The sequence below is a fragment of the Chiroxiphia lanceolata genome, chromosome 4, assembly GCF_009829145.1.
Source record: "Chiroxiphia lanceolata isolate bChiLan1 chromosome 4, bChiLan1.pri, whole genome shotgun sequence".
In the NCBI taxonomy this organism is placed as follows: Eukaryota; Metazoa; Chordata; class Aves; order Passeriformes; family Pipridae; genus Chiroxiphia; species Chiroxiphia lanceolata.
Window position 1 is genome coordinate 68878901 of NC_045640.1, and position 25047 is coordinate 68903947.

Genomic DNA, 25047 nt, shown 5'->3' on the forward strand with positions numbered 1-25047 from the left:
TTCCCAAAAACACTGCATTATGGCAGGAAATATATTTTTAAACCTTCTTGATTTTAAATAAAAATTTACCATGTTGTTACTTGATCTGAACATCTTGAATTTCCAGTAAGGACTACAGAATTATCTTTTCACATGTTTGTACCTGTTTGTATCTTTTTACTGAGCTAGATCTACTTTTCCTTGACTGAGGTTTTAAGTTTTCTATCCTTCAGGGTTGGACACAGAATCTAAAATCAGTTTGGCACTCTGATTTTGCAGGAAGAAAAGTAAGATTAGAATATAGCTTAGAACTAAGATATTTAAAGTGAAGCAAGATCAGCAGTTTGATTTTACTGTCTTCATTGCAAAGGTCAGGGAGCAGTTAAACCTTGCATAGGCTTTGTTTGAGTATCTTTGATAATACAGTAAGAGTTTGTGGGGTTTTATTTCCTCTAGGAAAAGATACTATTCCTCTGTGTAGAACAGTACAAAAGATTTGGCTTTTTATTGCTTTCCTCAACACAGGTTAAGGAAGCCTTGAAGGCTTACTTATATATGGAAAGCAAATAAATAATTAGGTATGAATGTTACTGCTAAATCTTTCTGCTGGCTTCTAATTTACAGTTAAAGGTGAATGTTTCCTAAGAGGTGCTCACAGACTGTGTTTAAGGTTGCTTTGATAGAACCTGTGTGCCAGGGTTGGCTCAAATACAGGTGAAGGGTTGTTTCCCTGAAACCCCAAAAGCACAGAGGCTGAAGACAGCAGAGAAGAAAGCTCTTAAGACAACAGGTCAAGCAAGCCTAATGTAGCTGTGGGATTTATCAGGAAAAGATCATTGGCTATGCTCAGTCTCCTCTACCTGGAGCCAAGGGATTGTCATTTGTCACCTTGGCAGTGCCTGAAGCAAAGGCTGCACAGCAGAGGCTGCTGTGAATACAAACTGTTTTCCATTCATTCTAATGCTTTATCTCCCCCAAAAATCCAAATCCCTGTTGCACTTCAGGAGCATCAGTCACACAGACCAGGCTACTGCTGCTCATTACAGGAAAATATCTAGTCTTCATCAGGAACAAGAGCCAGCTTGAGTTTTCCCTTCCCTTTTAAAAAGCCTCTAGAATCCAATATTTTGAGCATGACAGGAATCTTCCTGAATTTAGGCAGGATAGTGTTTTGAAGTATTGGTATGGTCATTTCTCAACAGAAGAAATGAAGACAAATCTAGAAAGTCTTCAAGAAGCACACGGGAGAATTTTTAGACAAGGAAAGGTCCAAGATTTGCTGAGTGTTCAGTAATAGACCACTGATAGAATACAACCACTCAAGTCAAGGTTGGATTAAATGGACCTAAAAGGCATCAGAAGGGATGTTGGATACACACGCAGGTTCAGAGACAAATTTATGGCCCTGCAACAAGGTACATCAGTTAGTGAGAGGGGATTAACCATGTGAAGCCAGATAGAGAAACAAGCAGCAATGTAAGTATTGTATTTCCCACCTCTCTGCAAGGAAAGAGGGGGAAGATTCAAGCCCATGGGAATTGAAAGGGGCATCCTGGAAGGCAGCCAGAGTTGTGAATGGACTTGGATGGCGTTTTTGTCCACCCCACTAAAGGGACACTATCTAAGCAATTCTAGAGGGCAGCAGGTAAAGTATTCATTCTCTCAGGTAAAGTATTCACTCTCTCTGCTTTCCACCATACTTATCACTCACCTGTAGTGGTTTTTTTGAAAATACCCAGTCATGTGGCAAAAACAAATCAATATTGAACTTGAAGAAAGCTGGCTCACATCCCAAGAACCACTTCAGCCCTTAACAGGCTGGGTTTCCACAATACCTCAGTGCACCAGAAATTCCCATGCAAATCTACACCCTTACACTCTTTCAAGTTGTTTTTCTTCATACTTTTGGGGGGGGGGGGAAGTTGATATACAACACAATTAGGATTTTTTTGTTGTTTTTATAAAATATTTGAGGATAATCACAAAATTACACACACTAAAAGCTTAATGTGCACATTTTCCAATGAAAAAGTGAAAGGAAATATCTTAAATTTATTACTTGTATATACAATTTCAATCCAAATTTACATTTGCATCATTTTCATGGATAGCAAAAGGCATGGATCAAACATAGGATTGAGATGTGTCACTTCAGCATATTTATAGGATATTTACTTATAATCTTGGTATGTGTTTATTTAAATTTATTTAGAAACAGGCCACTGACAAAAGGCTGGATTTTGTATTGAAATGTAGAAACTGTAGGAAGGTCACTGCTACCAGTACCCATTCCTTTCAATGCAAACATCCGTCACTTGTTTCAGTGAGATTCACAAGACAAAGACCAAAAAATTAACAGTCTTGTTATAATAAAACCCCGTACATAGCTGTGCAGTCAGATTAAGGCATCTGTGCTAGACACAACTTTTTAACTTTAAAGTTAACTGGAGTGATTTCTGCAGTTAACTAACCAAAAGCTGGAATTCCTCTCACCTACCCCTGGAAGAGGTAAGTTATCCACTTCGTTCTTTCTGAGTCTTTAAAAACAAAGCAATGAAGTTAGTAAGACATGTAAACATCCCCATCTTTCAGCTATAAAAATGGATTTGTATGAGTAACTTATATTCAGTGAATTGTCTTTAGACCTGTTTGAAATCATTTAGGTTTACCTAGCACAATTTAAGCAGAACTTAATTCAGATATTGCAAAATAAAGCAAATAAAATTTACAAGAAATACTTTGTTTCCCTCCAAACTAATTATTACTTGAAATATGGAGAAAAAAAATTTAAAAATTATGCCTCTCCTATTGGAGTTCATAAGAGAATTCAAATGAAGACACCTCTCAAGCCCAGAATAATCTGAATAGTTTGCTATTTTAACAACCTGCACAAAATGTAGGTGAATGTTAATTTAAGACACTATGAAATCAAAAGCTCAATTTTCTCCTGTAGTTTTTTGTTCCTTGAGTTATTAAAGAACTAGTACTGAAGGAAATATCTGCAAAACTATCCCAGTTATGTCCACTCAAACTCCATAATTAATAAAAGGCCAACTATGGAGACCCTGAAAAAAACAGAAACTATATCTTTAAACAGAATCCAGAAATGCAGTTTCATATATAGCTGCGTGTTCTCGAGTGCTTTTGCACAAAAACATCCTTTTTGATAGTTAGGTTCAAGAGTAAACCAATCACAGAGATGCCCTCCTTTCCATTTAATATTCTACATATAATGTAATCTTTTTTGCTTTGGTAAAATACAAATGATGGGGAAATCTGAGTAAGGAAAGCACAGTAAATAACATGGTTGTTACCTTTTTTAAGAAATCTGAGCTGAAATGTAAGGCATCCCCCAAAGTATTTTTTGCATATGCAAGGAATGCAGTTCTTTGTAAACAAAAGCTTGAGAAAAGCAATACTGAAGCCAAAGAATCTTCCCCTAGGATCCTTCCAATGATCCCATAACCAAGAGCAGCGCTCCTAGGGTAAGTGTTTTGGAACTACATCCTGTGAAAAAGAGAATCCAATTCTTTGTCATTCCATATGTTTTTAATCATGTAGTAGATTGGCTCGTCTTGAAGATCTCCAAATTAAGAGAGTGATGTCAAGGTTGATTCTCAAGAGCATGGGCTTATCCAAAGTCTATTTTTCTGGTATATCACTTTCTACGGATTTCGTGGCAGCATTGCTATAGCTCGTGGATGCTCGCACAGTATTCCCACTGGTAATGCTTCCCAGTGCCTGGGACTGACAGGGAGTGGTGGGTTTAGTGGCAGGAAGTATTTTAGAAGAATTAGCCTGATGTCTGCGATGACCTGAATCCTCACCTGTTGTAGCAACTGGTCTCTTTCTGCCAGATTCTTCACTAATAGGAGGCTGAAAATAAACATGGGCAGCCCGTTAGGTGTTTTGCTGTAAAGCCATTTTGCCTTTCCATACACTTAAAGGACTAAAAGGATTAGGCCCTTACGATTTGTCAAGCTGCCTTTTGGTGAAGTCACGGACTGCTTTCAGATTACTTTGCAGTAAAAATATTAGTACACCAAATATTTATTTAAAATAGGTATTGAAACTTACCTCCACCCTGAAGTCCTCCAGTCTCTTAAATTTCGTCAGGTATTCTTGCAGTTTAGGGTCAACGGTTGGAGTCTTGTACTGAGAGTATTTTAGGTAAGCCCAAAATTTTTCCAGTCCATACAGCTGACCTAGTAATGGAAGAAGATAATTTTAGCAATTTACAAATACCAAATTTAATTAAAATCTTAATTATTCACTGGGAACTATATGTTTAGAGAGAACTGAAGACAAAAGAAATACAAACAAAAGCTGCACTTGGGTTAGTTAACAAGTCAGTGCCAAGGAACTGGGATTATCTCCAACTAACATTACCCCAGTGTGAGCAGTGACAGGCCTGTGATAATTACCAGCTTCATAGTCCTTCTTTGTTTCTTCTTGGAAATCCTCAAATATTTCTTGTCTGAATTTTTTTTCCAGGCCATAGCTGTAAAATCTAAACAAGCATTCCAAGCCGTACCTGGAACAGAACAGAGAAGTACAAAAATGTACCTTGTCTCTTTGGCTCAGAGAAACAGAGGTGGAGGAACTGGGAGAAAGGAAGGGAATAATATCCAAGAGCTAATGGGCAGCAGCAATTTCCTTTGTGGTCATTTTTTCCAGTATTTTTGTAAGGCAAGAACTAGTTTGAACAAGTTGAATGAGGTTAAGAATGTCTTCACCTACAGAAGGAAGAATCTTAAGAGTGTTAGTACAGAGCTGACTTGTCACAGTCAACAAGTTACAGGATTTTGTGGCATTCAGGACTGACTGCAAGTCAGGAAATGTTGCACATTTAGCTATCCATCTGCAAAACACAAATATATACTGATTTTTGTTATTAAAATAACTTATACACGCTGCTATTTTAAAAGATTTACAAAGAGTCAAAGGCAATACTAAAAACAATCACTTCAGATACACGTAAACTTCAGTCATTAAAAGGAATGGTAAGGCCTCAACAGTTTTTAATTTCCAGGAAAAAAATACCTGCAGTGTTCTTTTGCATCCTCTAGAGCAAGTTGTTTGAATTCTTCATACATTTTCTTGTTGAAGTGATCTCTCAAAAAAAAGGACCAGAAACGAAAAAGTGTGTTCATTTCTTGGGACTGGCCAATTCCCAACCGTTTCCTCTCTGGATGAAAAAAGAAAAGGGAAACCAAAAGTACTATTTTAAATCTTCAGCAGAATATTTTTAAGTGCTTTTCCTTTAGTAAACACACACAAGACCTTCTGGAAACTGCAGTTCAAATTGGAGGGTATTGTTTTGGTCAGGGAATGTAAATTCAGATGGAAAGCAGAGTTTCTAAAATAGAGGCATCAAATAAATTTTGCTTTCCTTTCCCAAGAAAAATTAAGGATGAGGAACAATGTGAAGAAAACTGGTATCAAATGACACGCGTTACCTCCTACCTAAACTTTTAGGAAGTACATGGAGCAGCTTACCCATTAAGCACCTTCGCCGGTATTTGTGGTACACCTGTTGAGTAAAGCCATTTTCCTTTAACAGTTCATGAGAAGGGTGCTGAAATTTTGGAAGAGAATTTGGGGTACAGCCGTAACCTGCTAGTGGAGCTCCTTCTGAAGGTGAGGCATTGGAACTGCTGAAGAAAAAAGCCAACACATTTCTGACCCACAAACAGCTTTTCTACAGAATCAGTTTTCACCCATCCTGACCTATGCAAGGACTGTCAGAGTAGTGCAGTCACCTGATGACTGCTACAGTGCCTGCTGGGGGCCCAGTCATCTGATCTTGGATGCACGTCAAGAAAATTAGATTTTGTGCTAATATGTCAAAAAAAGAGGCAGTTTTGGACAAGGATAATTAAACATTACTGTCATGCTTTATTTTAAATGACCACTTAAAAATAAAGTCACTGATGTGAACATCAGTGCCTCAAGTAATGTTACTGCTGCTATATCATGGATCAAACAACATGAACACCAGTCTGTCTAGCTTGCTTCCAGACAGTCTTGTATTCCATGTTTTTGTCCTTGATTACTTTTTCCTAGCTTCCACTATATTTATAAATTGTCTTTTATCACATCCTGTTTATCTATGAGAACTGAGAACTAACTGCAAACAAATTTTCCACAACAACAACAAAAAAAATTACCTCAGAGAGGAAGTTCTAGGCCTGTGGTCCTTGGAATCCATCACCCAACCAACGTGGCATTCTAAGGGAGGATTTGTACTGTGGCGTGTTTTTCTTTTTCTAGGAGTCTAAGGAAGTAAACGAAGGATTTATTTCCCTAATTTGACTTCACTCATTCTCTCCCTCTTAAGACAGAGATCTAAAAATTTTATATTCTATTATCTAACATATTATAAAGTCAAAAAACTCCAGTTTCATAACCTAAAGGTTAGTCTTATATAACAAATCAAAAATTTTTAGGCACTAAACTTTCAGCAAGGACTTTTAAAAAAGAAAACTCAGAAAAAATTTAATAGAAATAAAAAAAATTGAATATGGTAAATATTTTGGAGATAAAACTATAAAAGAGTACGAGCATTTAATTTTTTGCCTTTTAATTCTTGTTAAACTGTATGCACTAACATGAGTTTTATAGGCTTTTTCTGTTTGGTTTTTTTTAGTATGTTTTTCCATTTACCTTTATATCAAAGGATCGTGCTTCTTTAACAACAGGGTAGAACCTGGGTGTTTTTTTGGGATCCTGTAGCCTTGGGGTGCGAGGTGTTCGCGGGATCAAGCCAGGGTGAAAATGGTGGGAATCTGGAACTGCTGTTGGCAATGATCGAGCTATTCCTGCTCTTGGAGGTACTTCAAAACTTAGGATGTTACAAGTCAGTTCTTTTGCTAAATATGAAGGCAGGAAGGAGAAAGTGAGGTGGTTTTATTAAACTACTTCAAAGATGCTATTAGTATGTAAGCTAGTAAATGTTAATACTACCACTAAGAGGTAAGATTTGGACATTGTGACTGCTCAGTAAGGTTATGACACAGGTAGAAAATTCTTCTAATCTCACTTCCTTCCATCCCTGTGTCCCAGAAAATTGCTAGTTTCTATAAAATGTTTCACAACATCAGTTTACATATTGTAATTTCCAAATTACACAAAAAGCACCTGGTGCTGGTAAATAGTGACAACAAAACAGACCACTGCCTTCAGATAGTCATAGGTATCCTGAGAAGTACAAATATCAGCATCGTGTCATTCAATGGAAACAATGCTACCAAAGAACAGCTGATAGTTTGAAAAGTGAGCAAAGAAAAAGCCCCTCAGAGACTGCTGACTGAACCAAAATTAAAATATTATACAGGCAGAAAAACTTAAAACACTTAAAGAGTTGTTATTTATTCCAAAGATTCTAAAAACCAAATACTTTTACTTACCTTTCTGTAATCCTGGAGGTCCAGGAGGAACTTCTTGGGTTGGACCAGCCATTTCTGGTGCAAGAATAACAAATTCTTCCTTACTAATGAGGTTTAGCTTCTTAAAGTTCTCAATCTCTTGCTGAATTAGAGAAAGCAAATTGTAAACACAAAGCAGGGTAACAGAGATCATCCTGAGAAACAAGTGCATTTCATAAAGAGAAAGTAAGCCAGAATTAACACCTAAGTACCCATGCACCTGCCTCAGGTGGAACATGTGTGCGTGTGCATGCTGTGCGTGAAAAATCTCGTTAAAACATTGCCAAGACCATAACAACAAAAAAAATATTCCCTCTTGTTGTTTGCTATTTCTCACTGTCCTGTTCATGTTTGCTGGTTTTCTTGGTCCATTTCCTTTGTAATAAAAAAAAATAAATTAAAAAATCCATATTCTGAATTCTATGTTTATTTCTTGCTCTTATTCTCAACATTCATTTCTGTCTTTGTCAGCTTGTTTTTGCACCGACATGCTCCATTTGTCCATTAAGCTACTTCCCCTCTTTGTGCACAGATAAAGCCCCTTCCCCTCACCACTTAGCGTTTAGGTAACTCCATTCTAACTATCATTCTAAAAAACTACAAAGCAAACAGAACTTTATTATAAAATTACCTTAAAATTACTGTATTACTTTCTTATCATTATCTCAGACCAGTACTCCCTTCCCCGCTAGGTAGGGGTTTGCAGTTGTTATGAAACAAAATATTCAAAGAACAAGAAAATATTGGAAAACTTGAACCATGTCCAAAATGTTAAAAATAGTTCTAGAAAATATTCATTCATTGTTTTTGGTCAAGTCTGTGACAAGGAAAACTTGAGTTTGCTTTCAACTGTAAAGATAATTCAATAGATCTGCAAATTACTGACACTCTTCTGTAGCATTTTACAACTACATAGCAGATGGCTGAAATTAATTTGGGAACTGTTTGGTTTTCAGGTCAAAAATTAAGAGAATTACCTTCATCATGGCATCATTTTCACTCTGATCCATCCACAAATCCTGTTCATAATAGTACAAGCCGTCATTAATGACTTTAGCAAGTTCTGATGTAATTTTTGCACGGCACACGTGGTTTCCAGTATGGTCTCCACAAGGATGTTTTTTCACATATGGTGGTGTCTGTGTTACAATCAAAATCTTGTTTACGTCCTGATCATCAATTTCATAATCAGAATCGCTATCTGACCAATCGGTAAATTTATTCTTCTGACCCTGAATTTGTTCCATCTCTTCATCAAACAAAAACTCAAGTTCTTCTTGTTCTTGTTCTTCTGGAGGTGAGGGTAGTTTGTGTTGATCTGCTGTTTGATCAGGTATAGGAACAGTTTCCTAAATTGGAAAAGGTTTTATATTTGAATTGGATAATGATTATCCAAACTGTATTGCATTATCAAGTATCACATATGTTGATGTGAAAAATCTCAGTTTCCAGTATAATCTCAAAGTTGGCATTTGTTTATTTAAAAATAACTTAAAGGGCTTTAATTTTACCTTTAGTTTGACTGTGGATGCCCGATGCCTCTTCTTCACTTCTATCCAAGGTTCCGAGTCCAAATCAGGCAAACTTGTAGACAGTCCTTTAGACATTGTCGGAAAATTACTTGTTTCAGTGTTTTCCTTTGGACTCAGTGGGCTTCCCATTCTTGGAGAACTCGGTGCAGACTCTAGTAGTGGAAAACAGTAGTTCAGTTCCTGTCGAGGATTGTTTTGGCTTTGTTTTGCTGTTTTTTTAATTCTTTCACTGCTCTTTCTTTTAACCACAGCTACCATTTTATTAACTCTCTGGTTAACAATGATCAAAGAATTTCTTCTCACTTTCAGGAGACAGCTTTCCACAGTTCACGCAACATTTCAGGATCAAATCAATTCTAAGTACTTATTTACATGGAGAGTTTCTAACAGTCTGTGAGAAATTACATGTTATTCAGAAACAAGAGCAGCATCATTAGGGATATGTTTTCTCCATGCCATTCTCTATCTCCATGCATGGGTGCATAACTCCATCTTCATTCTTCCCATTTAATTCCAGCCAACATTTTAGTAAAAAATTTTCTTGCCAATGGTTGTCAGCAAACAAAGCCATCTCTCTATTAATAATGTGAATGAGTTTCCCATCCAAAACAAGGATGCACCAAATAAAGAGTCAACTTTCAGCTGCTACGAAAATGAAGCAGATTTTATGACTAACTTAAGATTAATATTAGTAATTCTACAGGACTGTAGTCCGTCATTCTATATTCTGGCAAATGGTCACAGCCATAACACATAAGAGACATTTTGATCTACTTCACATCAGCCATGTGACTTTGCATGTGCAAGGCTGGCAGGTGGATCAGCTGAATAAACCATTAACAAATTACAACTTCTACTGTGAAATCAGTATCAGGAGGCAAATTTCCTAAGCCAGACAGACACTTCTAAAATTATGTTTCTATATAGTAAATCCTTTACCAGTATGTGAGCCAAAAATTTGTCCCGGTATGAATTCTGGACAATTGATGAGCTGAGAAAAGTCAGTTGGAGGCAGGCTGCATGAAGGAGGACCTGGAATTGGCCACTTTTCTGGATCAACCCTTTTTCTTAGTCTCTGATCCACAGTTTCAACTTCTGTGCTGTCCTTTAGGGCCTGTGTGACAAACATACTTTAAAACCATCCAAAAAAGAAAAAACCCAACAACTTGGCCATTTATAGCCTCTTTATAAATCCTTGTCATTACAAACAGAAATTTTTCTTAACTCATAGCACTAACTTTAAATGGCAGCATAGAATTAACCAAGCAACTTCCCACATACATACTTCTGAATGATTTTTACCTCCAAAATGAGTGCAGCATTTGTAGTCAGAGCTTGCATCCGACGGAAGCTGGCAATCAATGAAACAGGCAGAAATCCTTGTTGGTCCATCTTTCTCCTCAGAAAGAAGTCTCTTTCCAAATTTTCTGTGCTGAAATAATACTCACTGCAGAACGAAACATACAAATCTAAACTTATTATAGGTTAAAGAAAATCCCAAAATAGCAACTCAGATTCCTTAATAAAGTCTTCCATTAAAAAACAGACACAATCATTCTTCAACAGTTGTATCTTTTCAGCAAGACTTACAGAGCAGCAAGGATGCTTGACAGAGTAAGACAGACTTTTGACCCAGCACAGCACAGAAGGGTACAAATCAAAGCCTTGTTACATTTGCATATATGAACTACATAACCAAAACCTACGCTCCATTTTTCTTTCACCCACCCCCTCCCTCATTACTTACATGAAAAGAAGGAAACAACATTCTCTTAGCCTCCATAGAGATGAAGGACAAGTACTGCTTACAGTCAGGGCACAAGTTATTCCCCACACAGCAGTATCAGTGCGCCTTCATCCTGAACTGCATCTTTTATTGTCTCACTTTCCAGTGCATTAGAATGTTTAAGCATCTTATCTGAGTGTTGAGGCACATACACATACTCTGAATCATCAAGCATGCTTGTGGGAAGATGAGAAAACAAAAATAGTAATGCTGTACTTGTCATGAAACTGTACCAAAAGGCATAACAGTTCATGGAGAAAAAAAGTCTAAAAGAAGAGATGATGATTAGTGTATGAAGAGGGATAGGACATTTCAGGAATCTGACAATACCACAGAACAAAAGAGACGAGCGACAAACAGCAGAAAGACACATCTTCAACAATGAAGCTGCTCTAGGAAATGATCAGGGTGTCAAGATGTTTTACACTTAGTGAAGAGAAAAAGTAAGGAATTCAAATCATGATCTGTCACACAGAGCAAGAGAATGAGAAAACATTCTAGGAAAAAGAATGGAGAAAACCCCCAATTTAATCATGACAACTAAAATCTAGGCCTTTCACAGAGCTTACACATCATATCATGATTTTGCACGTTACATCCAAGGAATACTACTCCTCATTGCGTTCAGGAAAACGCAGGTAGGAAATAATTAACAGAAAGCAATTAAAATTCTATGACATAAAAATAGAGGTAGTGCAAAAAGAAAACAAGAGGGTATTAAAATGCTGAGGAAAAAGCAACACATGCAAATGAAGATAATTCTAATTTCAACAAAGTGTAAAACTAAGTCTCTTCACTGAAGTTTGGATCAAGGTAAAAGTTACCAACAGTAGGGCATTTTGAAGCCATCATTGACCTAAGGAGCACCTTGATACTATTTCTTTCTCTAATTTTTTGTAGTTAAAGAAATTTGAAGCAAAAGCTGGCTATATGAAACACACAGAATCACACACAGAATATTCTGAGTTGGAAGGGACCCACAAGGATCATCGAGTCCAACTCTAAAGTGAATGGCCAGTGACCTTGGTGTTACTAGCACCAACCAACACTCAGCTCCAAGACAGAATGAATATAAAGTCTCAAAGTTGAACAACAAGACAGGACAAATGAAAACACTGCTATTAAATTAAAGCAAACAGAGAAGAGAATAAGGCTTTTGGAGAATTAAGCTCTTACTCAGAGCTAAGTATGATCAGTGAAGCAACTGTGCACAAAGAGTAAGTTGCCTTCAAGAATATCCTATTTACTGTTCTGAGCTGCTACATTCCTTTTCCCCTCCCAGTCTAGAAGATAAGCAAGCACAAATGCCATATACCAACATTTCACTAATGTTACCTTTACAGTCATACAGTAAAGGTAAAATCTTGTAACGATTCACCTAGTTAAAAATTCCACAAGCAGAAATGGACAATGACTGAACTTGACTCAAACTGCCTCACTTGATGTCCATCACTCTAGAAAAAGGAATGTGAAAGACCATTAATAATAAATGAAGACAATGCACAAGTTTGCTCCAAGTAGAGGGACAAACCTAAACACACATACACACACCCTCCAGCTTTTTTCTTCTTCCTTTTTCTCAGAGTCCATTTGCTTATTCTTTAATTAATATTTGAACTTTTACTTATTTCTTTATTTTCTAAAGCAAGAGGACTTTAAATAGAGTTCTGCATTTTGCAGACTGAGGAGCTGCTAAGCACTGAAACTTTTCAGGCTGACAACTTCAGCCTGTAATTAAGAACACAGAAGATATTTTTGTATGCAATACAAATATTACTCTCTTGTACATCAAGCTGGTTCCTGGCACAAGCATAAGCTGCTTGATAGCAGTGTGCTTTTTCCTGTAATTACACATCAACTCAGCTGGACACAGTCTCTAAGATTTTTCCACGTTAAGCAGGTAAACTTTTAAAATTTATCCATTCACTAGGATTCAATCTCAATTCGTTAATATATCCTAATTTATCTTGGACTCCATTAGGAACTCTGAGACCTAACAGTTTTGTGTGGCTTTATTCTGTAAATACTTCCTTCTTTGGCATAGTCACTTTAATATTCTATAGCTAAATTATGAAAGGTAGACAAAGCCACCTTCATTTAGAGGTTAATAAAAGGTAACTGATGAATAAAGTCTGTTTCCCATAATTTTTCATGAGATAAAAGAAGTGAATAGATTAAAAGAACTTTTTTCTTAAGGAGCATAAAAATAGTGAAATTATGTTCTAAACCTGCTCAAGAATATCTCTCTCTCTCTCTCATGGAAAGCACACTCCATAACCAAATTGCCTTAGGAGTTCATATTAGGCAAGCTACCAATGGCTGTGGTTAGTCAGCCATGCCAAGTCTTCTATTAACACCTGCCAACCTCTTGGTGCTAAAATAAAATACAAATATACCCAGAAGTCAGATGTGACCAATGCCGTAACTGACATTTTTCTCAGCAGAGGGGGACATCGTCATGTCCTACCTTAGAAGGTCTGGATTCTACACTGCATGCCCAGAAATCTGGCCAACAGTGGAGTGGCTGTGCTCCTCCCCCACTTGTCTGAGGACAGTGCAGGCCGATTATCCTGACATGGGAGTACATGTCCACTGTCAGGTCTCATAGGGGGGCCTGGCAGCAAGAATAACAAAAAAGACTGCAATAGAAGTTTTGAAGTTGAGAGCCACATGTCAGATACTTTCTGCCCTTAAAGAGGCTTTTTTTCTTCCTTTTTGCGTCAACTGCAACAAAAGAAGCGAGAATAAAATAAGCAAGTTGCTGTATGGAATACAAGGGCAATCAAAAACCACCACAGAGGCATCGCAGAGAAATGCTGTTGCAAGTACTGAGGATGAAATATCTGCCAGTGGTGGAAACTGTCTCTTTAAAATGAACTAGTGGCTTCCATGCCCTTTTTGACTTGTCTCCTGGTGATAATCAGTCTTCCAGATGGTTTCTCATTGCCTAATGGTGTACATGAGAAAGTAAACATTTCAGATTATTGAAAAATCAAGTATCATTGCAAAACTACTCTCTTTCAGTTACATGTTTCAGGTGAAACACACTGAAAACATAAAACTAATGAGACTTCTCAAAGTGAAATTGAGAGCAAATAAGGGAAACGTCACCCAAGAAGAGCTTTATAGGCAAACAGACCAACAGTACTCAAAAGCACAAGCTCAGACATCCATATCTCAATTACATGACAACATAAAAAGGGCTGTGTACCATAAATAAAACAGGTATACAAGTTAAAGCCAGACTATAGCACAAGATGCAGAACAGCTTCCTTAAAATTCCTCCCCATTACTCATGTTTTTCCACCCCAATAATGAATAAATTTGAGCTGACACTGCTAATGGTCAAAGTTAACTCAAAAAGTTCAAATGAGATGGTTAATATCCATCTTGATATGGATAAGGATTCAACACTGTTTGAAATTAATTATTTTATCTTAACTAGATCTCTAAAAATATTTATACATTAAGCAGTCGACTTACATTTGGTGTTTTATATATTCCTTGAGAAGTGCTTCATCCACAGAATACATCTGCACTCCTGTTCCATCACCATAGTAATACATCACACCACTGCTAAGCTCAGGCTGAAATACTTGGTCAATTTCTTCACCATACAGCTCTTGATAACCAACTGAATACTCAAAGTTCACTTCAAAATAAAGGAGAACATAAAAGAATAACATTAGAAAAAGAAAACAATAACATTATAAACATAGTTTTAAATTTTTGTCTAAGTATCTATTTCTTTGCATACTGCTAGGGTTTCCTCTGCCTCTCCCTCTTCCTCTGCCTCTCCCTTTTCCTCTGCCTCTGGAGAATCCTCGGATGCTGCCACCTTCACTCCTCACGCTGCACACATCATCGTGGTCATCTCTCTTTTCTCTATCACGACGCCAATCTTGAAGAGAAAAAAAGCACATCACAATTAAACATCATGGTGCCAAGAAGACCCTTGTAACAGAAGAGTTCTCAGCTTGCACCCAGGCAATCCATAGACCCAGTTGTGCTGGCTGAGACAGGTGGTCAGAGCTTGAGCTGCAAGAGAGAAAGGGGAAGGTTTGCCAGCTATGCCTGAGGGTGAGTCAGGCAGGAGGTGTTAGCAATAAGGAGGAATAAATGGGCTGACTGGCAGTCAATCCAAAACGCTTCTGAAGCAACTGGACACTGGTGCCAGCTCAGGAATCACAGAACCTGTGATCAACATGGGACAGGAAGGAACGATCATGAGAATACAGTCTCCTCCTGCAGACAACTCCCAGCTGGAAATCACAGAACTGTAGAATGGTTTGTGTTGGAAAAGACCGTAAAGACCATCCAGTTCCAACTCCCCCTACCGTGGGCAGGGACACTTTTTGCTAGACCAGTTTGCTCAGAGCTTCATCCAACCTGGTCATGAACACATCCAGGGATGGGGCATCCACAGCTTCTCTGGGCAACCTGTTCCAGTGCCTCATCACCCTCACAGTAAGGAATTTTCTCCTAATATCTAATCTAAACCTACTTGCTTTCTGTTTAAAACCATTTGCTCTTGTCCTGTCACGACATGCTCTTGTATAATAGTCCCTCTCTGTCTTTCTTACAGGTTCTCTTCAGGTACCGGAAGGCCACAATTAGCTCACCCTGAAGCCTTCTCTTTTCCTGTTTGAACAAACCCAATTCTCTCAGCCTTTTCTCACAGCAGAGTTACTCCATCCTTCTAATAAACTTGGTGGCCTCCTCTGGACTTGCTCCAACAGGTCAATGTCCTTTCTGTGCTGGGGACCGCAGGGCTGGATGCAGCACTGCAGGTGGGGTCTCACCAGAGCAGAGCAAGGGGGCAGAATCACATTCCTCGACCTGCTGCCCACAGCGGGCCAGGATACAGTTGGCTTTCTGTGCTGCCAGCACACATGGCTGGCTCACGTCCAGCCTCTCATCCACCTGCACCCCCAAGTCCTTCTTGGCAGGGCTGCTCTCAATCTAGTCATCCCTCAGCCTGTGTTGATACTCAAGGCTCTCCTGATGCAGATGCAGCACTTTGCCCTTGGCCTTTGAGGTTCCCATGGGCTCACTTCTTGATCTTGTCCAGGTCACTCTGGATGGCATCCCATCCTTCAGGTGTGGCAACCACACCACTCAACTTGGTGTCACCTACAAACTGCTGAGGGTGAACTGATCCCTTTGTCCAGCTCTTGATGATCCTACTGGGGATGGGATTCCCATGGCAATGATTTTCTGGAGTCTCCTTTCTGTTCCTAGAAGCCGCTGCCTAACACTCGCCTGACTCTGCCCATCTAACAGTCTGTTCTCTGCTGGTAGTACTCCAAACCAAGACTTTTACTTAAAGAGGCCTTTTTGATAACACACACAAATCTAAGACAAGTCTATAAGAACACATGTAAGGTTTTCATATAAATACATGGTCTGCACATAGCAAGGGAGGGCAAGGGAGAAGCAGAAGAAAGGAAAACAAGCAGGTCCAAACCAGACCCCAGGAACCTTGGCTCCACTCACCATAAAACTTAGGGACAGGTGTAATTCTCACTTCACTCATTAGAGAAAAGGAAGCCCCTCTCGCACAATTTCTTTCTCTTCTCCTAACACTGTCAGAGACTTCCATGTTCAGTTAGTGACCTTTGCTTAAAGTTTCTTTAAGTTGTAATTGGTAGTCTTCCAGATGCCAAGGGACCACTTTGTCTGAGGAATGCTGAGGATACAGCCCCTACTTGATCAAAATGAGAATTGCTAAATTTAAGAAAGGACTGACTAAAGATATGGTTCTTTGTATTAAAAATCTTGTTTTACTATTTTTAATGAACCCTACAACATATGTATGCTCATGTATTCAAGTCATGTATTTTCTGTCAAATAAGACTCTGAATTTACAAATATCATAATCTGTATGTGTGTGTCTCACTGGAAATTTGGACCTTTGCACTTGTTGCCCTCAACCTTAGGGATTCCAAATGCGTATGTATTACTTGAACTATTTTCCCAAATCAGTTTAATTTTTGCACCCTGAGAGCACCTGTGGCTCAGACACATATTACACCTTCATGAGCAAGTGTTGTATTTAGCCTGAAATGTTTTCGTTTTTTTTATTTCAACACAATGTTTCTGAAAAGAGCAAGAGATGTTCTACATTCTCTCACACTGAAACTGGTCTCGAATCACTAGAGCCTTGAGGTAGAGTTCACACTACATGTTTTTAGTCATTTGACCATCCTGAGAAAAAACTACTCAAGAAAGTGATAACTGGTAAAAATCCTTCCCCTGTCCATCCCTCAGACATCCAAATCAAACCCTTACATCCACATTCCTAAAATGACTTCATAAATTCCAGCTCAGTAGCATGCAGTACTCATTATAATGAGTAAACATTTAAACTGTTAACATATATTGCCATTTTAAAACTTAAACCAAATACTTACATTCAGCCTAAGATTTCTGCCACCTGACAAGCTATATTCACAACACCTGACGACCTGAAACAGTACTAGCTGTGGTGTTAGTGCAACTTTTCACATGGCCATGCTGAGAAACAGGTCATGGAACTGAGGTCCAGCTTAAAGGTAAAAACGACATCACTAGAATTGCCAAAGCAGAGTTCAAAGTGTAGCTCCACAAGCAGTTGCTCTGGTAGCAACAAGCTGCGGGAACAGCAGCAGAGCAGGACAGAGCAGATGCCTTCTAAGGCTATTTCCAAACATTCTGCATTGTAAAACTGTGGGACAAGATTCTGTAGGGAGCCTTGAAGAGGAAAATATATGCTGCTGGTTATTGGGAAATAGAAACACTAGGTTTTACTAGGCACTAGGCAAAGCTAAGTTTCAACATAAACTGCCAGCTCATGTGGTATTATACTTTATTTGCCACCAATAGCAAGACCCAGAGATTGAGAAGTACTCACTTCTTGCTTCATTCCGTCTGTTGTTATGAGGTATTGACTTGTTTGTTTCCAGCAGAAATCTGGAGCTCATTCGAGAGCCTGGTCTTTCTTGGCTGCCTGACCTTACATCGTCCAAATGAAGTGGCACCCATTTCTGCTTGTTACCTTGAAAAGTTAATATATTACTCTTAATTATACTAATACTTGAGGTTTCAGCTCCTGAAAAGATTCTATAGAATTCTTCATGTGAAATTAGTAACAGTTTAAAAGTTTAAAAACCAGAAGAAGCTTAACACTGAAATTTTAAGATATTATGAATGATTAAATAATAAATTCAGTGTATAAGAATTTCTCAAACTGAAATGTAACCTTACCTAACCTTTAAATACACAAAATAAAGGTGAACCTTTTTATTTAACAAACTTTCAGACGTAAGCTCCATTACCAAGAATTTATAGTATATGTAAGTGTATACAGTAAATATGTTACTATATAATTTCACAACTTGCATATGAAATTTAGAGGTAATAAAATAACATCTAAAGTTAACCAGTGCAATAAAGATTTCAATCACAAATAAAAATTTTCCTGAGAATTTAGCTGTGGTACTGTATTTTTACCTCAAAATATTCAGACTAAGTTCATTCACATGCATCAAAAATCATAAGCAAAGCTTTATTTTGTTGTAGGCTGGCCTAAAATGTCCACTACCCATTTTTTCTTTAACTATAATATTGATTATAGTTAAATTTATTTAACTATAATATTGGGCTTCATATTTTTGTAGCCAAGAAATAAGTAAATATATAAAATGCACTTTCCACACAGAGGGAAAAAGAAAAATAGGCTGTACCTGTGGAATGCTTTGCTTTAGATTTCCACTTAGACTGAAAAAATCAAAAGCAGTAGAGGATTTGCTTTTCAATATATACAGGAAGTTTAACAAGTCTAAACAGCACAGGTCTTTAGGATCTGAAAAAACACCATCCGGGAAGCAAGATAAAAAAGCAGCTGATGGCAGCAAGATCTTGAAACTCTCTCCACTGTTCCTCCAGCCTACTCCAGTCTCCTAACTAAATGAGATACAGGTTTGTTTCCCATTTTTAATGTAACAGATTAGATCAAAAGGAAATAAATAACCTGGTTTAGTTTTCAAATGATAACTTCAACATGTAAACTAATAGTAGAATATGAAAACCAAAGTGTTAGTATATATAGTAACACACACACACACACATATATATATATATAAAGTTAAATTAACATAGTGCTACCTATTTAGGAAAATAAACATATGAGAGATAGTAATGGACTGTACAGCCACACTAAAATCTTCAAGAAATTGTCAGAACTTCAAGGACCACCAACAGGACACAAGCTGCTTTTCCCCCAGAACTCCTACTTGACTAAACAGAACACTCCAAAACCTGAGAAAGGAAGCCTTGTTTAAGCTTTCTAGTGGAAAGCAGAAAATATTCTGTTATCACCTAGAAAATGCAAAACATGAAAAGTTTCATCAAGTCATTCAACTGGAATCAATGTAACTGTATCAACAGCGACTTACTGCATTATACACAGTGCCCACACTGACCTTTTTTCCTTTGGTTGTTAGTTTGAGTTTCATCTTCACTAGTGTTATCTGCCAGACTATCTGGCTTTGCCTCTGGATTGTCCTTGATTCCATTATTGCTTTTTTGATCAGATTTTTCCTCCTTTTCTCTTCTATTTGTTGACTTCTTACTGTGACTTACAGTCTTACACTGCAAGAGACACAGGTAAATATTTCTGACAGTACAGCTGCTGATAGCAAGAGGCACACATTTCCTTTAGCTATTAAAATTCCTTTATTATTACCTGTTCTCAACCTCTTCAGCAGGGCGAGTTTTAAAAACTGTTTTGCGAAGTCTCCCTTTAAATAGTTTTATCTTCTGCTAATTTGGCAAGACTGTAAAATTAATTTTTAGACTAAGAAAGTTTTTAACAGAAGATGTAAAACTACAGAGTGCACAATCATGTTTCAATCCTTTAGACATGAAAATTTATTTCATAGGAAAGAAAGAAATATTCTGATCAGTCCCCACTATTCCAGACTGATTATCTTTAAAAAGCTCTGCTCACAGAATACTGAATGGTAAATCAGAAATCCCCATGATGCCATACAATCTCAACAGCCCAATGTTCATGTAAACTATAAGCCATTATGTCTTAACTCCTACAATTCTGTTCTACTAAAACAGAACATGAACCAGAACATGAACCTCCAGATCAGAGGATGTGGAGGTGTACAGTTACAGATTTATTTTTTCCCACATTAGAATATGGCATTTACTGGGAACTGTGTGCCTTTGAGTAGTGCCAGCATACTGCGGATCATCACTTCCCGGAGATCCCACAGAATAAGAGGTTTCAAAGAAGGCAAAATGACCAGCACTTTACCAAAGAGTGGGAAGTTTAATTTATCCCTGGTATCCATTCAGGCTGGGGCATGATGGGAATGTGAGCAGATCTGCCGAGAAGGACTTGGGGGTGGTGGTGGATGAGAGGCTGGACATGAGCCAGCAACATGTGTTTGCAGCCCAGAAACCAAATGCATTTGGCAGCAGGTCAAGGCCAGGGATGCTGCTCTTTTGCTCCAGTCTGGTGAGACCCCATCTGCAGTGCTGCATCCAGCTCTGAGATCCCCAACATAAGGACATGGGGACCTACTGAAGCAAGTCCAGAGGAGGCCACAAAGATGGTAAGAGAGCTGAAGCACCTCACCAATGAAGACAAGCTGAGAGCTGGGGTTGTTCAGCCTGGAGAAGAGAAGGCTTCAAAGAGACCTTACTGTGGCCTTTCCATCCTTAAAGGAGGATTATAAGATGGAGACAGACTTTTTAGCAGGGCCTGTAGCAACAGGGCAAGGATAATGGTTTAGTAATAGTTTTAAACTAAGAGAGAGTAGATTCAGACAAGATAGACTAAGAAATTTTACATGATGAGGGTGGTAAAACAGTGGCACAGGTTGCCCAGAGAGGTGGTGGATGACCCATCTCAGGACACCTTCAAGGTCAAGTTGGATGAGGTTCCATGCCTCTTGCTTTAGTGGAAAATGTCCCTGTTCATGGCAGAGGGGTTGGACTAGAAGACCTTTAAAGGTTCCTTCCAATCCAAACCATTCTATAATATTTACCTGCAAAACGAAGTGTTGCAGAGGCTTCCGCCAAAGAGAAAGAATTTTCCTGTGTTGTGGAGACAGTTTTGAACCTGCTGGAGTACATACAGTAGATGCTGCAGCACTACGCTGTACTACACTGTACTACACTGTATTTAATTCGAACACAAAGCCTTCCCTTAGACACAATTAAGTTTAAATACAAATGAAGGGTTATTTTGTTTTACAGAAACTGTATGAATTTGGACACTTCCAATTACAAAATGCACGTTGAACCCAAACCCATGAACCCAAATATTCTGGTTTCCCTCACCAAGAAAACAGTAAAAGCATCACAGGGACGCTGATGCAGAACTACAGCAGAGTGAAATGTCGCCACTCACAATGATCTCTGCTCTCTTCTTGTTTCAAATAGCATCAAAGAGATCTAAAATATATTATGCATTTATCACTTGAGATAAAGGGAAAGGAAGATAATTTGATGGAATAGATGTTAATTTAAAATCCAAAAGGGAGGGAAAAATATACAAGAGGAATAGGATAACTAAGCTGTCTTAAGACAATAGGCACAAAGCATTCTGAGTCGTAAGAGAGGGCAGCATGTTCACAACTCCAAAGGCCTTCTCATCTATACATAAACAGATGAAAATAGCAGAAAAGGTAAATAAAAGTTTTAAAACAGTGGAGTAAATAATATGGCACACTGCACGTCCATGGTACACCACTAATGAGTGTATGGTATGAGCTTGTGAAGGGTTTAGAAGTTTCAGTATCAGTGCTGATAGTCAAGCACACAACAGTATCCTGAATTATTGGCAAAACTTCTGCTGAAACCCTACAACACCAAAAGCACACTCTGGGGAGAACAGTATTAAACAGGTAAGTCAACATGGCTTTAAAAAAAAATAAATACTGAAGATAACAAAGGATACTCACTTCATTGTTTGCTATTTCGCTTGGTGTCGGCCAGTCCATGATATCACCAAAATCATCAGCCTGCAAAGACGAGAAACAGTTTATATTACTTCCTCGATTTAGTCCTTTTTAACACATGAAAAACATCAGTTGTGACTCAGATGGCCAGACTACCCCTTGGAGTAGAAAGGTTAGAAGTAGCAGTTTTAAAAAACAAGAAATACAACAGAAGACAAATGTACAAATTTTGAAAGAGGTCTTATGACTTTTGAGCACACATAAACAATTGCCAGATTAAATGTGGTCTTACACATAGCTTCCTATTTGATTTAAAGGTATCTGCTGCTTAAGGCTTTTAGTTTTTGGAAGACCTTTGAGGACCAACCTAAAAAGGGGTGGCTGTACAAAATTTTAGAAACTTAATTTTTCAATAAAAAGATTCAGTGTTTCCTTGTTGTCATAATGGTAATTTTATGCACATAAAGGATGCAAATCACTTAATATGCAAAAAGGATTTCCAAAACCAATCTAGCACCACTTGTGCTCTAATGATGCTGTTTCTTTGCAGCCCCTTCACGTTTTTATGTAATCCTATTAATTTTTTAAACAAAAGTGCTTTTCTTTATTCCTCATACATACATCAATTTAGCATCCCTCCTAATTTTAAATTTCCCTTCCTTTTTTTACTTGTCTCTGTCTTCAAAATTATCTATTACCAAAGTAGAACATAACACTTCCAGTTGTAACTTCAAAATATCTTTTTATTACACTACTATCAGCTATTTACAATATTGAATATTTACAGCCAGAAATACAAACCTCGCTGCATTTCCTTGTCCGGAGTTTTGCCGCTTTTATAACTATAGTGGAATTTTTTAGTTCTGAAAAGGAAGAAATATATTTTCAGGTGAAGAATTAGACTGCACTTTAAACGAGTAAGGAAGATATATGTTAACAACTCTATTTAACTATCTATCATACTACACCAAAGGTTTTTTTGAGGCCTTGATATCAAAGTCAATGAACATTTCCATAAAGTCACTAATTACACTGAAAAAGTCACATTTATAAAAAGTGCAAATACTCTTGAAAAGCAGGTGTACAAGATACTGCTAACACTGTATTTAAGTATTTGTTCAGCTAATAAGGTCAAGACTATCTCAAAATGCTCGTATTTTAACTTAAGTAGCAAAGACACTAAGCCCCTGAAGCACATTTAAGAAGTGCTCTTAGTAGAAGGTATATTTATAAGATAGAATTTATGAAATCTATACGTATGCAAGCATGCATGAAAAAACCCACAGAAGCAATTACATATTCCCAAATTCCTAGTAATTTCCTTTTGTAAGTAATTACTCAAATGCCAAATAAAGTTTAGCCATATAGCTCAAAATCAAACTAAGGCAATTAAAAAAAAAATTAAAAGAGAAAATTACTATAAAACTACATTAAGACTGATAAATTTGAATGCCTAAATTCCACAAAGGATATGTTTATGATAAATATATTTGGCCTAACAATGTGGGATCAATAACTTACATTGGGGAAAAAAGCCTATTTAAACTTTCTATGTCTTAACACATGTGCAATTACCCTTTTGTATATGACTCTGATTTTCTTATTCTGTCCAATTTTTCCCTACCCTTCTCAATTGCATTCTACTTTTTGCATTGGGAATTCAGGGGAAGAAAACCCATTAGTACCTTGCAATTTTTCTTGAAGATTAGAACTGACAGAGAAGAGGAAACCATTTCCTTTCTCTTAAGGCCTGCTTATCTCAATGCGTGTTTTGCCATACAGAAGTGGTCACAACCATTCCTTGAAACTTCTTCAGTATTTTATTGCAAGACAAGCTTGAAACATTGAACATGACTAATATCACGAGTGGATTATTTTATACAGGGATAACATCACCTCCTCAACCTTTATCTCTTTCACATCCAGTGACTAATCTTCCTTATCACAGCTTCACACTGGGACCCCACCCTCATGCCTCAGTGACTCTGCAAAACCTCTCTGCCTGCTTCCTGGAATATACTGCGAATGTTAGAAGCACAAACTAATGAGTACTCCATATTCTGCAGTAAATTTTAATATAATTTATAGTTATATAAATTATATTTCATGTATATACTACATGCGACTTGCACATCTCACAGGACGTGAACTCAGTGAATCCTGTTCACCTTGGCCACATCATTTACCAGCAGGATTTGCCTTTTCTACAGATCTACTTTTTAAAACAAAGACAAAACACACACCCCCAAACTGCCTCTTTTGTGTCATTCAGCCTCAATTAACTTTAGACTGAGAGCTTTCAGAAACATACACTGATAGTGTAATCCTAATTTTCACTTGTCATTCAAGAGTAAACTAATTGCCCTTAACAAAACAAGACAAACGGCTGTGGAGGTGGAGCAGCAAACAAATTTGTAATTTTCTTCAACAGAACTGCCACTTACCTGTACAGGTAAACCAACTGGCCATAGCACGGCTGTAAACACACATCTCTGCCCAATTACCTTACTGAAGTCCTTTTTCCATCTCACAGCACTTTTACTTAAAATTGCTGTTGCAGAGCTGCTCTGTCAGAACTTCTACTCTGTGTGTCATTAGGGCGTAGCAAGGGATTCAAAAATTTAAGACTCAATGTTGCTGCACTATCTTAGTCATTAGATATTAGATATTACGCCAGGCAACAGAAGAGGCTGTCTGAATAGAGTAGAATGAGACTCAACTCGTTTTAAGGAATCTCTTCTATCTGAATGGAGTAATCTAAGACTTGGAAGATGTACTTGCAAACTAAACAAAAAGAAAATTAATACTAGGCAACACACTGCCTGGTTGATGATGCCCTTTCTGAATTCAAAGGTTTGATATCTCATCACACTCTATACTTCCCTACCTGACAACAAATCCACAGAGTTCCTTGTCCTCCCAAAAGAGCCATGCTCAAAAATAAATTGAACAGATCTTTCCTGGCTGGTTTTCTAGGACTTATCACGTGGGAGTTGGATTTTAGCGTGAAGCATGAAAGGGAAGATAAAGGGGCAGGAAAAACAAAAAAGGAGGGTGGGAGAGCAAAAGAACATAACAACTGATCACTTAAAGGTTTTACCCAGGTCACATCTGTTCTGTTGTCATGAACAACCTAAAGCCACTGTTCAGGCAAAACTTACTCTAGGCCATGTTCAGATAAAAGCTCTGTGCTTAACATCACTCCAGGTTTGGTTTCAACATCACATAACAGCGCTGAGTACTCGGAAATGGTACCTTTAGTACATGGCTCCAGCAGAATTCAATAAGTCCTTCCAAATAAACTATTTCACTAATTATTCCAACCTAACTGTATCAAAATGATTCATTCTGTCATATGCTACAAG

The 25047-nt window shown here is 37.8% G+C and overlaps 1 protein-coding gene across 9 annotated transcripts in view; it reads right to left on the reverse strand.

Moving 5' to 3' along the window:
• LARP1B (La ribonucleoprotein 1B) overlaps positions 1–25047 on the reverse strand; it is a 35469-nt gene that overhangs the window by 4884 nt on the left and 5538 nt on the right. For 2 of the 9 annotated variants that reach the window (XR_004356518.1, XM_032684840.1), the window contains exons 2-19: positions 22484–22545; positions 21686–21745; positions 19187–19355; positions 17617–17760; positions 14482–14625; positions 14208–14376; positions 10241–10385; positions 9878–10052; positions 8918–9090; positions 8384–8755; positions 7389–7509; positions 6646–6851; positions 6150–6256; positions 5479–5636; positions 5023–5167; positions 4404–4513; positions 4057–4184; positions 3807–3855 (exon numbers count right to left, since the gene is read on the reverse strand). Coding sequence is in view for 7 of the 9 variants with exons in the window: in XM_032684840.1 (XP_032540731.1) it covers positions 3807–3855; positions 4057–4184; positions 4404–4513; positions 5023–5167; positions 5479–5636; positions 6150–6256; positions 6646–6851; positions 7389–7509; positions 8384–8755; positions 8918–9090; positions 9878–10052; positions 10241–10385; positions 14208–14376; positions 14482–14625; positions 17617–17760; positions 19187–19355; positions 21686–21745; positions 22484–22545 (2637 nt within the window). In the remaining 2 variants the exon portion in view is untranslated. Of the gene's footprint in view, positions 1–2062; positions 3856–4056; positions 4185–4368; positions 4514–5022; positions 5168–5478; positions 5637–6149; positions 6257–6645; positions 6852–7388; positions 7510–8383; positions 8756–8917; positions 9091–9877; positions 10053–10240; positions 10386–13191; positions 13317–14207; positions 14377–14481; positions 14626–16220; positions 17399–17616; positions 17761–19186; positions 19356–21685; positions 21746–22483; positions 22546–25047 lie in introns of those variants that run through there. The other 7 variants (XM_032684841.1, XM_032684837.1, XM_032684839.1 and 4 more) reach the window with 6 other exon arrangements.